Source organism: Panicum hallii, chromosome 7 (assembly GCF_002211085.1).
Source record: "Panicum hallii strain FIL2 chromosome 7, PHallii_v3.1, whole genome shotgun sequence".
NCBI classification, from domain to species: Eukaryota; Viridiplantae; Streptophyta; class Magnoliopsida; order Poales; family Poaceae; genus Panicum; species Panicum hallii.
This window is the reverse complement of record NC_038048.1, coordinates 38,329,076-38,343,007: the sequence shown is the minus strand read 5'-3', so window position 1 is coordinate 38,343,007 and position 13,932 is coordinate 38,329,076. Positions and strand designations below refer to the sequence as shown.

Genomic DNA, 13,932 nt, shown 5'->3' with positions numbered 1-13,932 from the left:
CCACGACAGTTTCCATCGAATCGGCTAGAGATCAGATCATTCGTCCATTTTGCATTGCCATGTGCCTTTCCATGAAACAAGCTATCTTCTCGGTTACAGGCTTACAGCTCAAATTGTTTTTTTGTCGTATAGTTCACCACCACCACCACCGGAAGATGATGAGGATGAGGATTTAGCAGGCTCATCCGCTCATGTGTTGCTTTTTACACGGTTTGCGGGAAAAATGTGACGATTTTACTACGCACGAGCAGAACAGGCGAAGTGAAAGCTCGACGACGATGTCCTCTTCCGATTTCCACGGACGCACAAAAGAAAACCGCCACCGTAAAGTCCAAGCTGATGGAGCAAAGGCAAAAACAACCATATTCCAAACTTACAAGCTTCTCTCACCTCCGATCATATCCATACACCAACCCAGCCGTGTGAACAAAATCCTTCCTATTTAACACGGGCGTCGCTGGCTTCAAATACGCCTGGAAATCCACCCTTGGTCCATTTGCTCGAATCCCCTCCCCCCCGTTCCTGATCGATTCTAGAAATTCACCCTTTTCCATAAATTTCTGGCGTGTTTCGGTCCGGCGGTCGCACAGTTCCGCTGCTCCTAGGTTTGATTTTGGAGCGGTAGCTTGCATCTCCGTGGGTAAAGATTGGATTTTGAGCGGATTTGGGGGGCGTTTCTGCCTGATTCGGGACCTCTCACCTCTGTGAGTGTGAGGTGAGGTCCCGGGGTTGGATTTAGGGGTTGGAGATTTTTTGGTGGTCAATTGAGATTCGGCCGGAGCGAAGATGACGATTGACATGTCCATGCCCGGGAGCTCAGGTCTTCTGAACGCTGTGGGGAAGAGGAACATGAACTTCTTCAGCAACCACTACGTGCTCGCGCTCACGGGCGCCGCAGGAATCGGGGGATTCCTCTTCGGCTACGACACAGGTATAAATTGGTGGAGCTTCTCTTGCAAGTTTTGCTTGAGTCATCGATGACATTAACGGCTGTTGTTAGGAATCTTTTCATTGTAGGAGATGGTAGTTTCTCGTTGGTTATGAGAGTAGGGACTTGATTTGGGCCACTTTATATGAAAACATAGCAGGGTTCTTTTGTAAGATTAGTTTATGTTGAATTTGATGGTTTGGAGTCTCTTTCTTCAGTTAGATATAGACATGATGGTTGAAATATATAAATGTACATTGAAACGGACCTTACTAACAGCAAATGTCGTTTCAGAATAATTTGTTACTCAAAAACTGCATGACGGTGTTTTGTAGTGGAGCTGAGTCAATTTTTTTGGGTGACGCTTTTTGGGCAGCACTAGTTGTACTAAGTAAACACCTGGAATTCTGGAAAGCTTTGAACTTGCTACTGTGATAAGAAAAATAATGTTTGCACTCGTAGCTGAGAATTTTTGTTGTCAGGTGTCATATCTGGAGCCCTTTTGTATATCCGTGATGAATTTCCAGCTATCAGAGACAATTACTTCCTACAGGTTCAGTGTAGTTTATACTGATTACTGTTTGTTATAATATGGTACGTTGGTACTTCCCCCATATATATACTGAGTGTCTGGGTTTGGTTTCTTCCTCAGGAAACTATTGTTAGCATGGCCTTAGTCGGAGCCATGCTTGGAGCTGCTGGGGGTGGTTGGATAAATGATGCATATGGTCGCAAGAAGTCCACTCTTCTTGCTGATTTGATGTTTGCTCTTGGCTCGATTGTCATGTGTGCTGCTGGCGGTCCTTACATTCTAATTCTCGGAAGGCTCCTCGTTGGGTTGGGCGTGGGCGTGGCATCGGTCACGGCACCAGTATACATTGCTGAAGCTGCTCCATCAGAAATTAGGGGAGGTTTGGTGTCGACTAATGTACTTATGATTACTGGTGGCCAATTTTTCTCCTACCTTATCAATCTCAGCTTTACTGAGGTAATACTAAGTCTCCACTCAGGATCCTATATTCAGTCATTCCTTTGAAATAGTTCCCGGCCCAAGTCTCAATTGGAGACAACTAGAAATTAGGGGAACTTGCATCCTATCTTTAAGCTCAGCAAGATAAATATGTGTTTGTTTCAGTTGCATCAAAAGCTCTTATTATCTTGATTAGTGAAATGTGACTTTACATTGTACATAATGCTAGAAACTAAAGACAAAATTCCTTACATGTACTGATACTACTACTAAAGACAAAATTCCTTACATGTACTGATACTACTAAGTACTTAGGTGTGTTGCGCCTGCACAAGAATCATGTAGAAAAGCTTCATCTCACGAGAATATTTTTTCAGCATGGCAAGTTTACGCCCATTCTGTTCTCTTTTTATTATATTTCTACATGGCATTAACATCCTTGTTGGTGCTAGTTAATTGTGTAACACTGTTTACTGTCAATGAACAAGAGTCGGCCTTCCCCTGCCAGCAGCAATGGAATTATTTCCGACAAGGTGTTGTCGGTGCATACCAACTCTGATGTTGGTGAAATGCTCCATCTCTCTGCTTTGGAAGTTCAACTGAACTATGTGCATCGTTGCTTTATATTCCTGTCCAACACACATTTTAACACTGCCTTGCTCTCGTCCTCTACTATTCTTGCCCAGAAACAAAAGCTTGGCACAACAGTGATGTTCATGGCCTATTCCAGTGTTTGTTCATGAACTGCTACACATTTACATACACAGAGGATTAAAATTGATGAGTTTTTTTAAAGAAAATTGATGAGACATTGGAATTGCATGGTTTCTGTTTGTGCTGGAAAGTTGGTGCGAAACATTCATAGATATGGCCAATTGGATTAAGACACTCATCTGCTTTGCAGCTTGAAATGTCATGTAATGTCATTTTGTCACTGTACTTAAGTAAAAAATGTTTGCATTAAGGATAAATAATAATTTGAATATAGTAAGCTCTTTTGCTGAGAGAATTCTGTTTTGAGTTACTCCTAAGCTGTCGATGTTTACTAATATGTTGTGGACTTGTGATAGTAATATGCATGCTACATGGAACAGGTTCCTGGAACATGGCGCTGGATGCTTGGAGTTGCTGCTGTGCCTGCCATTGTACAGTTTGTGCTGATGCTTTTTCTGCCAGAATCTCCCCGTTGGCTTTACTGGAAGGTTATTGCCTTTTGGTTCAGTTATGCATAGTCTCCTTTGATATAATATCCTGTTCTCATCTTAGTTTTTGTTACAGGATGAGAAGGCACAAGCTATTGCTGTCCTCGAGAAGATCTATGACTCTGATCGTTTGGAGGAAGAGGTAGAGCTGCTTGCTTCATCTTCCATGCATGAATTCCAGTCTGACAATACAAGCTATTTGGATGTCTTCAAGTCAAAGGAATTAAGGCTAGCGTTTTTCACTGGAGCTGGTCTTCAGGTGTGTTCAGCCACTGGTTTACTCTGTTACTCATGATCTACTGCTTTCAGTTTCAGTGACGCAGATATTCTAGTACTTAGATACAAGTTCTGCATCTAGATTCAATTAATAGGCAACTGCGTGTCACCTTTTCTAATATTGGCATCAAACTATGCAGGCCTTCCAACAATTCACTGGGATCAACACCGTCATGTATTACAGCCCCACGATAGTCCAGATGGCTGGTTTCACTTCCAACAAGTTGGCCTTGCTCCTTTCCCTCATTGTCGCTGCGATGAACGCTGCTGGGACCATTGTTGGAATCTACCTTATCGACCGTTGTGGCCGCCGCCGTCTGGCCCTTACAAGCTTGTCCGGTGTCGTGATCTCCCTTGTCATCCTCGCCATGGCCTTCATACTGCAGTCATCATCCAGCCTCTGCATGGCCGCTGCTAATGGCACCTGCCAAGGCGCACTAGGCTGGTTCGCGGTGGCAGGCCTCGCCCTGTACATCGCCTTCTTCTCTCCAGGCATGGGCCCGGTCCCGTGGGCCGTGAACTCGGAGATCTACCCCGAGGCATACCGTGGAATGTGTGGGGGCATGTCGGCCACCGTCAACTGGATCTCCAACCTCATCGTGGCGCAGACGTTCCTCTCAATCGTTGGGCTGGTTGGGACCGGCGTGACCTTCCTGATCATCGCCGGAATCGCGGTGCTGGCCTTCATCTTCGTGGCACTGTACGTGCCGGAGACGAAGGGCCTGAGCTTTGAGCAGGTGGAGCAGCTCTGGAAGGAGAAAGCGTGGGGAAGCCGTGGCAACTGCCAAAGCCTTTTGGGTGCTGCGCCGTAGGCTATAGACATTTCTGCACGGATCAAGCATGGCAGCAGCGGCGGCGACAGTTTTAAGATGGCCGCGTTGCGCTTGATCGCCTTTGTCCGGGTAGGAAGGAGGTTCATAAGAAAGGTGGATGCAGATCCAAACTGTACTTTGTGGTGGTAGATTGCAATTCTGTTGCCTGATTGTCTGTAATGGCCGTAGTGCCTAGTGGAAAATGTTCAGTGCTAGTAAAGGATCAGGTCGTGCCGTTACGTTGGGTGGTTGTGCCAGAAGAAGGCCTGTAGACCCACTGCTTTGGGTTATATTTGTACAGCTTTCGGCGCCGAATGTGCCGGAGAGAAGACGAATTCAAATTGTTTCGAAATGGAGAAAAAGTTGCATTACCATTTATCCCCTCCGTTGCCTTGTTCAATCTGCTGACCGGTATGGCCAAATCGTAGTCTTTTTCTGACGGTATCATTTCTGCAGCACTGATTGTTTCCGGCACGGCATCGCGACGACCGACGACGACGACATGGGAAGGCTGAGCAGGCGAGCAGCGCGGTGGAGAGGCTAGAGGAGCTCTCGCCGGGAATCGGGATGTTCTTAAAACTGCGAGATCTTGACGCCGGAACACAACTGCTGCGGTCTGCAGGAACGTCGAGCTGGCGGACGGCCGGGACCTGGGCGATCACGAGTGGCTGGCGTATTGGGCTTCCATGAGTTCCATCCTCAGGGAGGCGAAGGGGCAAGGCTGCGCCGTCCTCGGGGCCATCGGCGCGCGCCGCCGCCGTTAACGCCTTAGACGGCGAGGAGGCGGCGGAATGCGACGACGACCGGGAGGACTCCGAGCTTGGCAGGTTCGTGTGCCGCATGGAGAGCCTGGCTGGGGAAGCGGACTAATTCCCCGGCTTGGCATGCCTGTGCCTGTCGTGCTAGCTGTCGCGTGTCGTATCAAGCAGGTCCTGTATCAAGAAAAAAAAAGTTTGCTGCAGCGTGAGGTTTGCCCGATGTCAGTTACAGAGGAGACACGGCCTGGAATTTTCTTGTCCAGTAGTAGGGGCGGGCCCAGAGCTGGTGCAGGCCAGGCCCCGGGCTGAATATTGCAGCCCCTACGCTTTGACGAGGCCGACTAGCCGCTGAACGGCTTTGACGTCAGTTGCTTGGGCTAAAGCTGGCTTCCTGGGCCTTGTTTTTCTATAGCTGAGATCATATCTTTTTGGGCTAACCAGTGAACACAGCTACACAAGGGAGCACATGGGCTGGACCCAGACTGCAGTCCCAAGCCCAGGCCTTTACTCATGCCTTCTCGCACAATATAACCATTAACCAATATAAAATGTTAAAAACAATATCCATAGACGTTGCCTATTAAAGAAAAAAGAAGGGTCAGTTACATCAATCAAACAATAAAATCTTCAACATTTCTAGCTTTCGCTCGCAACAAGTACATCCAAGCAAAGCAGAGCACGGCACGGACGCGTGCAAGTCCTCAACGCTTTGCCCGTTTTCACCATCCCCCGTGCTACATCCTCATGGCACTTTTATTAAACGTACTAGTATTTTACAGCGTAAAGATAGGCCGGCCGGCTGCTGTCAGTAAATAATAAAATAGCTCATCCAGGGCCAACCATATGGCACTAGAAAATTTCAGACATATTATTAATAGTAAAAAATGATCATATTATCTCTAATTAACTATAGCAGTTGTGATTGAAGACCGTGTTATTTATTTAATTTCTAATATCCTCAATAAATGTAGATACATTGGAATCTGAAAAATAACATCTACCCAAGTATTTGATTGGTCCATACCTTTCTGTATGTCCATTTTTTCATATTTAATATTTCTTTACAATCTAAAAGAATATTTTTATAGGATAAAATTTGAAGAGTACATGAACCGTAATGGACCGTTTCTTTGGGACCGAGAGAATAATGACTAATAGGTGCTGCAGCCGCGTTTGACATTGGCCGCCGGCGACGCGGTACGGCGATCCATACTCAAGTGACTCGATCGATCGCTGACTCGGTCCATCCCGAATCCCAACAACTGGAGCCAGACGGAAGTCCACGCAGGCACCACGAGGTAATGCAAGCGCACACCTGATCTCTGGTCAGGGAGTACAAGACCGAGCCGTAAACTAATCTAATCGGCGCCCGCCCACGGCCCGGCTTGCGCGGGCTATGCGCGGCGTCACCCGTCGAACCGGAGCGCACTGGCATATGCTGGCTGACCACGTGATCGAGAGCCGTGGTGAATCCAAAACTCGAAACAGTAGCGTACTTTATTTACTATGTTAGACGAGTAAGACTTATACAGTCTTTGTCAGCGTCCCCATACTCCTACGCGCATCTCTCGCCTGGTTTTGCCTAGACGAGTCGGAGGTGCTTGGTTTAAGCAATGACGTCCTGTCACGCTAGATGTTTAGATATTAATTAGAAGTATTAAATATAGATTAATAATAAATAAATTTTATAATCTCTAGATTTATTCGCGAGATGAATCTATTAAATCTAATTGGTTTGTGATTAATCGTGATCAGTATGCTACAGTAAACATATGTTAATCATAAATTAATTAGATTTAATAGATTCATCTCGTGAATAAATCCTAGAATTATGCAGTTAGTTTTATAATTAGCTTATGTCTAATCTTTTTAATTAGCATTGAAACATTCGATGTGACGGGTTTAAAATAACCGAGCTACACAGTTTTTAAAAGCATCCTCCGCTCCCACGCGCATCTCTTGTCTGGTTTTGCAGACACAGCTCAGCTCAGAGGGGTATGCCCTGCAGTATGCAGCCAGCCAGAGCTGACTTTTCTCCCAGCGCTGCGAGTACAGCACTCCAGAGGCTCAGAGCATGGCTAATAAGCCAGCCGATGGTTGGCTGAGAACGTCTGCCATATCGTATGTAGCCTACGAATATAACAAACTAGCTGAGAGGTTGGTTGTATTAAATATTAATATTTAATGCTTTGCGTATAAACGGGCGATTGAGAAGGGAGGGAGGTGGGAAGCCAAGCGTCGATCTTATCGCCGCAACCGGCTAGGAACTCGCGGTGTGGTACGTCTCAGCCGGACGAAGAGTTTAGCGTCGGCCGTTTTCTCTCTTTTATTCTCTTAATGCTATATCATCTTTTTTTTTCTTTCGATATGGATTCTATTTAGCCGGCTGCTCAGCCTTATCATACTTGCGAAAAAGCAGGCGATCCGAACAGGCACGACAAGCCAGATGACCACTACTCCCTCACGGTAAAAGGCCACGCGGCGAACGAGTAAGGTCGTCGAGCTAGCGGTCACCGTAGCTGCAGCTCCTGCATGCACCCGAGCCAGCCGTCGCGCGTGCGTCCACGGGGAGCCCGGGCGGCGGGTGAAGGCGCGCGTGCAGGAGCGTGGCCCCCGCGAGATCGTAACGGTCAGCCGGTCACCCCGTGGCCACGGCACGCCGAAGCGCTTCGCCTCGCCGGCCGCGCGCGCAGCCTAGCTAGCCCGGCGCCCACCCGACGCCATCGATCTCTTTTGCTTGTCCCCGTGTACAACAATCAGCTGGGGGCGATATTCAGATGATCTTGGGGATCTTCTGATGCGACGCGGAATAAAAAAAAACCCGACAGTTGACAAAACCAGATTCGGCGTTACTAGTAGTACATCGTAGAGCAAAAGTTAAATAGGGTAGACTGTTTCCGAAAACCAAAACCGAAACCACATGCTAAATTAAGGATCATGCGTTCTAACAAAAATCTAACAAAAACTTGGTGATGGTAATGAGAGCACGGTTCCACCGTTACTACGTCTTCGGAGGCCGCCGTGGTGTGCGAGGGAGGAGGCCGAAGAGTAAAATCAAAATAGATTTCAACGAACCATGATAACACGTCTTTTTTATATAGAGTTATGCAATTTTTTTGTAAATAAACTCAATTTATAAATGATGTAATTTCTAGATATAAAATATAATAATAACTCAACCAATAAGATAAGATAAGACAATACATGAATATAAGGGTGCTATTTGGCAGCGCAACATACTCTAGCTCTAGGCTGGTGGCAACCGTGGCTTTGTGCACATGTATGGTGATTTCAACGCCATGGCATCATCATTAGTTTTGTCACTCACGGTTGGTATGTGATTGTATTTTCCACGTATGTGGCGCGACGCGAGGGTGTGCTCGTCATCCTTGTTAAGTTGTCATATGAAAAGAAAAAAAAGAAATCAAAACCGGTGATTCTGTGATTAACCAAAACCATTAAACCATAGGGTGTAGATCAGGCCGCACATTTCAATTTTTGACTGATTAATTAATTAATCGGCTCTTAGTGTGCAATCCATCCCGTGCCTACTGGACCAGGCCACTCACCTGCATCAGACTAATGTTCGTAAACGTTACCATGATCGAGCCCATCGTGATCAGATGGAGATCGACCGACGCTGGCAATGACACAGACTGAGACAGCCCGGAATGAACTGGTGACCGATACTTCCAAATCAAGGACATGATCATCCAGGGAGTGAGGGAGATCTCAGCTCTTCAACGCCGGCGACGATGGAGGGCTCCATCTCAGCTAATAGTAAGTCTAGGAAGCACAGGAAAGTTTCACGCGCGCACGTCACCATCGTGGTAAGCGCTCGCCCAGGACAGGAGAGAGATACGCGCATGTCCCGGCCGCGCGGCCGATACGCGGCGTCACCCCGGGCGGGAGCGGCGCCCAGGCGCGCGGGCACGATCACCACGTGATCGATCCGGAGCCAACAATTCGAGAGCCCGTCTTCGTGTACAGTGCATTTGTTTATGCGCTGGGATTTCCACTATTTCTTTTCATGTCTCTTTGATTTTTCTTTTAAAAAATAGAGCCATTTGGAGACTAGCCTTAGTTAACCAATTGAATCTAATTAATTACCTTTTCTCCAACCTGTTTTCGTGTGTGTGTGCGTGCGCTCATGAATGAGGTCTCGGTATAAAAACATCAGAGACGGGGGGACTCTGGAGTCTGGAGGAGCCTGTGCTCTTGTCACCCTTGCAGTGACAGAGCATCTCGTAGCATTGAACAGAACCGAGCCAGGTGCTCCGTGCTCGTGTACCAGGAGGCCTGGCTCGAGTTCTTCTCCTTCCTTCCTCCCTCCCACGAAGCCTAGGCTAATTTCTTTTTGAAATAAATAAGCCTAGGCTAAATGGCTGGTGAAGAAGTGTATGTGGACTGGAGAGGGAATGCGGTGGATGAGAGGAGGCACGGAGGCATCAGGGCGACACTGTTCCTCTACGGTATGTAAAGCAACTGTGGCAACCATCTGTGCTAAGATAAAGTTCATGGATGCATGGCTTTATTCAGTGGCCGATCCTGTTTGATTTGGATTGGCTCCTGCTCCTTGCGAAGTGCTGCACGAGTGCTCTGTTTTGTTGTGTCCTTGCGATCTCTTGCAGTGCTTCTCTTCTTCCTTCTGCCTTGATGATCTCATGATCTGCTTCAGGATTTGTCGCTAGCCGTCGGCAGCGTTCTGCACCATTGATTGCATGTGTTGTGTTTGCGAAGTAGAAGAAGCTTGTTTCAGTCATTCGTTGCTGCGTGTTTAGCTTTGGAGTGTAGATGGTTGAGGGTTGAAACTTGAAAGCATGGTCTCACTTCTTTTGTGACAGTGATGTGAGTAAAGGCACGGCATGGTAACTGATCCTGCTACAATGACAAACCCCTAGCGTGCTACAAACTCGAGTTATTTTTTTTTGTTCTTTTCATCCACGCAAATGATGCGGACTGATGGTTGTTGCACTCGCGCACTTCTTGATCTTGTTTGCGAGCTCTGTTCTGTTTGCTCTAACAAAAGCTAAATATGAAATCGAAGACAAATAGAACGCCAAGGTTTCTCTTTTATTTGAACTTGGGGGATATCGGAACAGCCCTTCCTCTTAGAACACGAGAAAGAGGCATTTCATTTTGGCAACTGCCTATTTGACCTCTTCGATTAGTTGTTTAGAGTATCTGACTGGTTTTCATCTGGATCCACAGCTGTAGGAATTGTATGAATCGAAAGTAAAAAAATGGGGACCTACAACACGAGGTATCCAAAGCCAGATAGGAAAATAACCGACAATTTGACCTCGAAAATAACCGACAATTTGACCTCCTCTATTCTTTATCAGTGGTAACTGACATCTTGATCTGTGCTCTGTAGAAGCAGCTGCAAGAGTACACTGACTGCTATAAACTCCAAACTATTGCTCTGTTTGAAGAAGGGTGCATTTGCATCGATGATAAGCTATCACGATAAGATGTAATCCAGTATAAAAGAATTCATCGATTTCCTTTTCAAAACATCCGCAGTAAAACAACATGATTTGCACTGAAAATACACTGTATCACTATACCGTTGGACTAGCCACCAGTTGGCACGTTAAATCAAAATTAGTTCTATTAGAGCCCTTTTAGCTAATGTTATAGATCATATTTTGTGTTATAAGTTTCAGCTATGTGCCAAATTTGACAAGGTTATGTAATTTTCAAACCACGGACATAATTGATTTTAGATAAAGGATAAAACTGGCCTTTTATATCCACGGTGGATATATACGACCAAGGATTACAAGAGCTTTTAGACTCTAAACCTCAAAATAAGAGGTTAAAAGTACAAGAAATAAAGCTCTAACACAAAGAAAGAAAGCTAGAAGACTACACTTCAATATTCTTCTCTGTTCACGTTTCAATCTTGAAATGTTTGATCTCAGCAAAGAATAGTCTTGGTTTCAGAAAAGGTTCAGAATAGTCACATCCTTTTCAAAATGCTGCATGCACAGACAAATCTACCTGAATATGTAGAGATTTGAGAATGTTGGCAAGCCAGCAAAAGACCTCACCTTTCTTGGCTCACGTACAGCTACACTTGGTAACCGGAACTAGTCTTGATTGGTCCAGAACTCTAGATCAGTATTTCTTCCGGAAATTAGATGTTCAGCCTCTTCGAACCAGTTGCAACCAAAAAGTTTGAGCTGAATGTTATGTTTTTTGCAGTTTTATTCATGCTGAGAAGCTGCCCTAGCAGCTCAAACTTCAGTGTGGTGGCCTATTTCCAAGGGACGTTGCATCTGGATATTGTGACCTCATCAACTGTGATCGGTTACCTGGTTGGCACCGTGTTGATATCTGCTGCACTGATGAACTTCATCTCTGATGCATATATTAAGCGAACCACTGCTATATTTGTATTTGGCCCCTGTGTGGTCCTGGTAATTTACCTCTCAATCTAATTCCCTAAAGAAATTTTTTTGAGTCAGTTATACTCCCTCCGTTCCAAAATGTAGGTCCTTTGATATTTCTAGATTCATAGTATTTTCTATGTACCTAGATATATTGTAGGTCTAGGTGCATAGCAAATCTATAAGTTAAAACGATCTACATTTTGGAATGGAGGGAATATCTTTTTTAACTGCTCCCTCCGTTCCAAATTGTAGGTCGTTTTGGCAAATCTAGATACATAGATTTTGCTATGCATCTAGATATAGGGTTTAGGGTTTAGGGTTTAGGGTTTTAGGGTATTGTTTTTATCAAACAAAATCATTTCTATTTTGGCTGCAATGTGCAAGTAGAGCTACCGAAGCAAAAGCATAGCACGTTGATTCAGCTTCTTCTTTTAGGCTATGCCATAACAATACAAGATAGACATAATTTAGTAGTTTGTTTCATAAAAATGCTTTACTATACGCAATAGTAATAGCTCTTAGAACATTTTTTTTCTTTCCAAATTGGAAACCAGAAGTTGAAAACTGCCAAATTATAAACATTTTCTGTTGGATGATGCAGGGTTATATGTTGCTAGCACTGCAAGCTCATTTTCCTTCACTTCATCCTGAAACTTGCGAGATAAAGAAAGAACTAAACAACTGTAAGCCAGCTAAAGGTTGGAACTTGATATTGCTCTACATGAGCTTACTATTGTTCGCTGTTGGTGAGGGCTGCATGCGTTCTTGCATACCATCCCTTGGTGGAGATCAGTTCAGCAATGATGACCCAAAAAAATCACAGCTCAAGAGTATGTTCTTGATCTGGCTCAAGTTTGCAAATTCTCTAGGAGCAATAATTGGCTTGGTCTTCTTGGTGTGGATTGAGAATAACTTGGGTTGGAACATTGGATTTATGATATGTGCTCTTGTTGTTCTTGTAGGGCTGCTTGTGGCAGCCAGTGGAATGCCTTTCTATCGAATGCAGAAGCCTATCGGAAGTCCTCTAACTAGAACATTGGAGGTAAAAGTTCCTGCAGCACTTGTCATATGGAATATACACCTGTTGTTGTGATTCGTATACTTGTTAAATTCCAATCAATAAATATAAAAGGTTTCAATATGTGATTACTTTGCCTTCAATGCTTAATGCTGAAAGATTATTGTATCCTATTCATAAAGTTTAAATATATAGCAGATAATTACTCAAAAGCAATAAAGGAACTTAGACCTTTTCGGTGTATGAATAAAAAAATAAAATAAAATTTATTATCAAGATCAGCTGGTTTGTAAGAATTCAAGATAAAAGGGGGAAAAAACCTGACTTACGGAGGTTCTTGAGTTCTGACCCTGGTACCACCTCTACAGGTTCTTGTCATTTCATCAAAGAAGAGGCAAGCCATTGTAGATGTTATGGAGCTGCAAGAAACCGGCAGAGCAGACTGCATCCAAAAATCTGGGTAAGCTCCTCACTGATCACATTTCCCTGGAAACTTACTCACTTAACAAAGAGTTACGTTTATTTGTATCCCAATCATTATCTCCAGGAAACGATTGTTGGACAAATCCTAGATACATGGTGGTGATAACAGCTCGATTTCATTTTGCAGCATTACTCAAGTTGATGAAACAAAGGCTATCACCCGAATGCTTCCAATCTTTATCAGCTGCTTGGTAATCTACTTGCCATTCACGCTGTTGATGACATTAACCATACAAGTTGGCAGCACAATGGACAGAGGGGTAGGAACAATCCAGATACCTTCTGCCTCTCTCATAGCAATCCCAACAGCATTCCATGTGCTGATGCAGCCATGCTACAGCCAAATCTTGACACCTCTGCTGAGAACAACCATAGGCCACGATTGCAGTATCACCCCACTGCAGCGTATTGGTGCTGGTTCAGTTTGTGGGACAACAGCGGCATGCATCGCCACATTGGTGGAGGTAAAAAGAATGACTATTGTGGAGCAGCACGGGTTAACATTGACAGGAACCGCTGTGCCAATGTCTGTCTTCTGGCTGGTGATCCAGTTCTTCCTGCTAAGTATCATGGATGCAGCATCCTTCGGTGGATTGGTTGAGTTCATCAAGAGTGAGGCGCCTCCAACAATGAAGCCGATCGCACCAGCAGTGCAGTCTTTTCTGGCTGGACTGGCTGCCTGGTCATGTTGCGCCTTCATTCAGCTCGTGAACAGAGCGACAAGGCATGGAGACGGCGGTAGAGGATGGCTGGATGGAACAAGCTTCAACAGAACACGCCTTGATCACTTCTTCCTGTTACTGGCAATCTTCGAGCTGGTGGCATTGATCAATTACACTTTCTGGGCCAGGCGATACACGAGGAAGCTGCAACGCGTCAGAACTGTCGGATTAGACGAGGACAACTCAAGAAATTAAACTAAACAGCCAAACAGTATCAGTGCAGTAGATAGGAGCAGGTCGTAAAGACCACAATTTTGATGAAAATTTATTGTAATGAGATCATAGACAATATATAGACTGTGGATCCGCGAAATTCGACAATATGTGTCAACCAAATAGCAGGTCAGCAGCAGGAGTTATCTAAT

The 13,932-nt window shown here is 45.0% G+C and overlaps 2 protein-coding genes across 4 annotated transcripts; both read left to right on the top strand.

The window, feature by feature from the left end:
* The first annotated feature begins 152 nt into the window (after positions 1 to 152).
* LOC112899544 (inositol transporter 1) lies at positions 153 to 4,566 on the top strand. Of its 2 annotated transcripts, XM_025968049.1 has the most exons (6): positions 153 to 931; positions 1,411 to 1,481; positions 1,581 to 1,916; positions 2,993 to 3,100; positions 3,177 to 3,359; positions 3,517 to 4,566. In XM_025968049.1, the coding sequence occupies exons 1-6, from the start codon at positions 787 to 789 to the stop codon at positions 4,186 to 4,188; spliced, it is 1,515 nt and encodes a 504-aa protein (XP_025823834.1). In that variant the 5' UTR covers positions 153 to 786; the 3' UTR covers positions 4,189 to 4,566. The 2 variants fall into 2 exon arrangements, with proteins under 2 accessions (XP_025823834.1, XP_025823835.1); XM_025968050.1 differs by lacking the exon at positions 1,411 to 1,481 and having other exon boundaries at positions 797 to 931.
* A 4,642-nt stretch (positions 4,567 to 9,208) lies between these two features.
* On the top strand, positions 9,209 to 13,916 carry LOC112901209 (protein NRT1/ PTR FAMILY 4.5-like). 2 transcript variants are annotated; one of them, XM_025970063.1, is made up of 6 exons: positions 9,209 to 9,418; positions 11,157 to 11,371; positions 11,946 to 12,174; positions 12,307 to 12,386; positions 12,731 to 12,822; positions 12,973 to 13,916. In XM_025970063.1, the coding sequence occupies exons 1-6, from the start codon at positions 9,328 to 9,330 to the stop codon at positions 13,760 to 13,762; spliced, it is 1,497 nt and encodes a 498-aa protein (XP_025825848.1). In that variant the 5' UTR covers positions 9,209 to 9,327; the 3' UTR covers positions 13,763 to 13,916. The 2 variants fall into 2 exon arrangements, with proteins under 2 accessions (XP_025825848.1, XP_025825847.1); XM_025970062.1 differs by having other exon boundaries at positions 11,946 to 12,386.
* Positions 13,917 to 13,932: the final 16 nt, after the last annotated feature.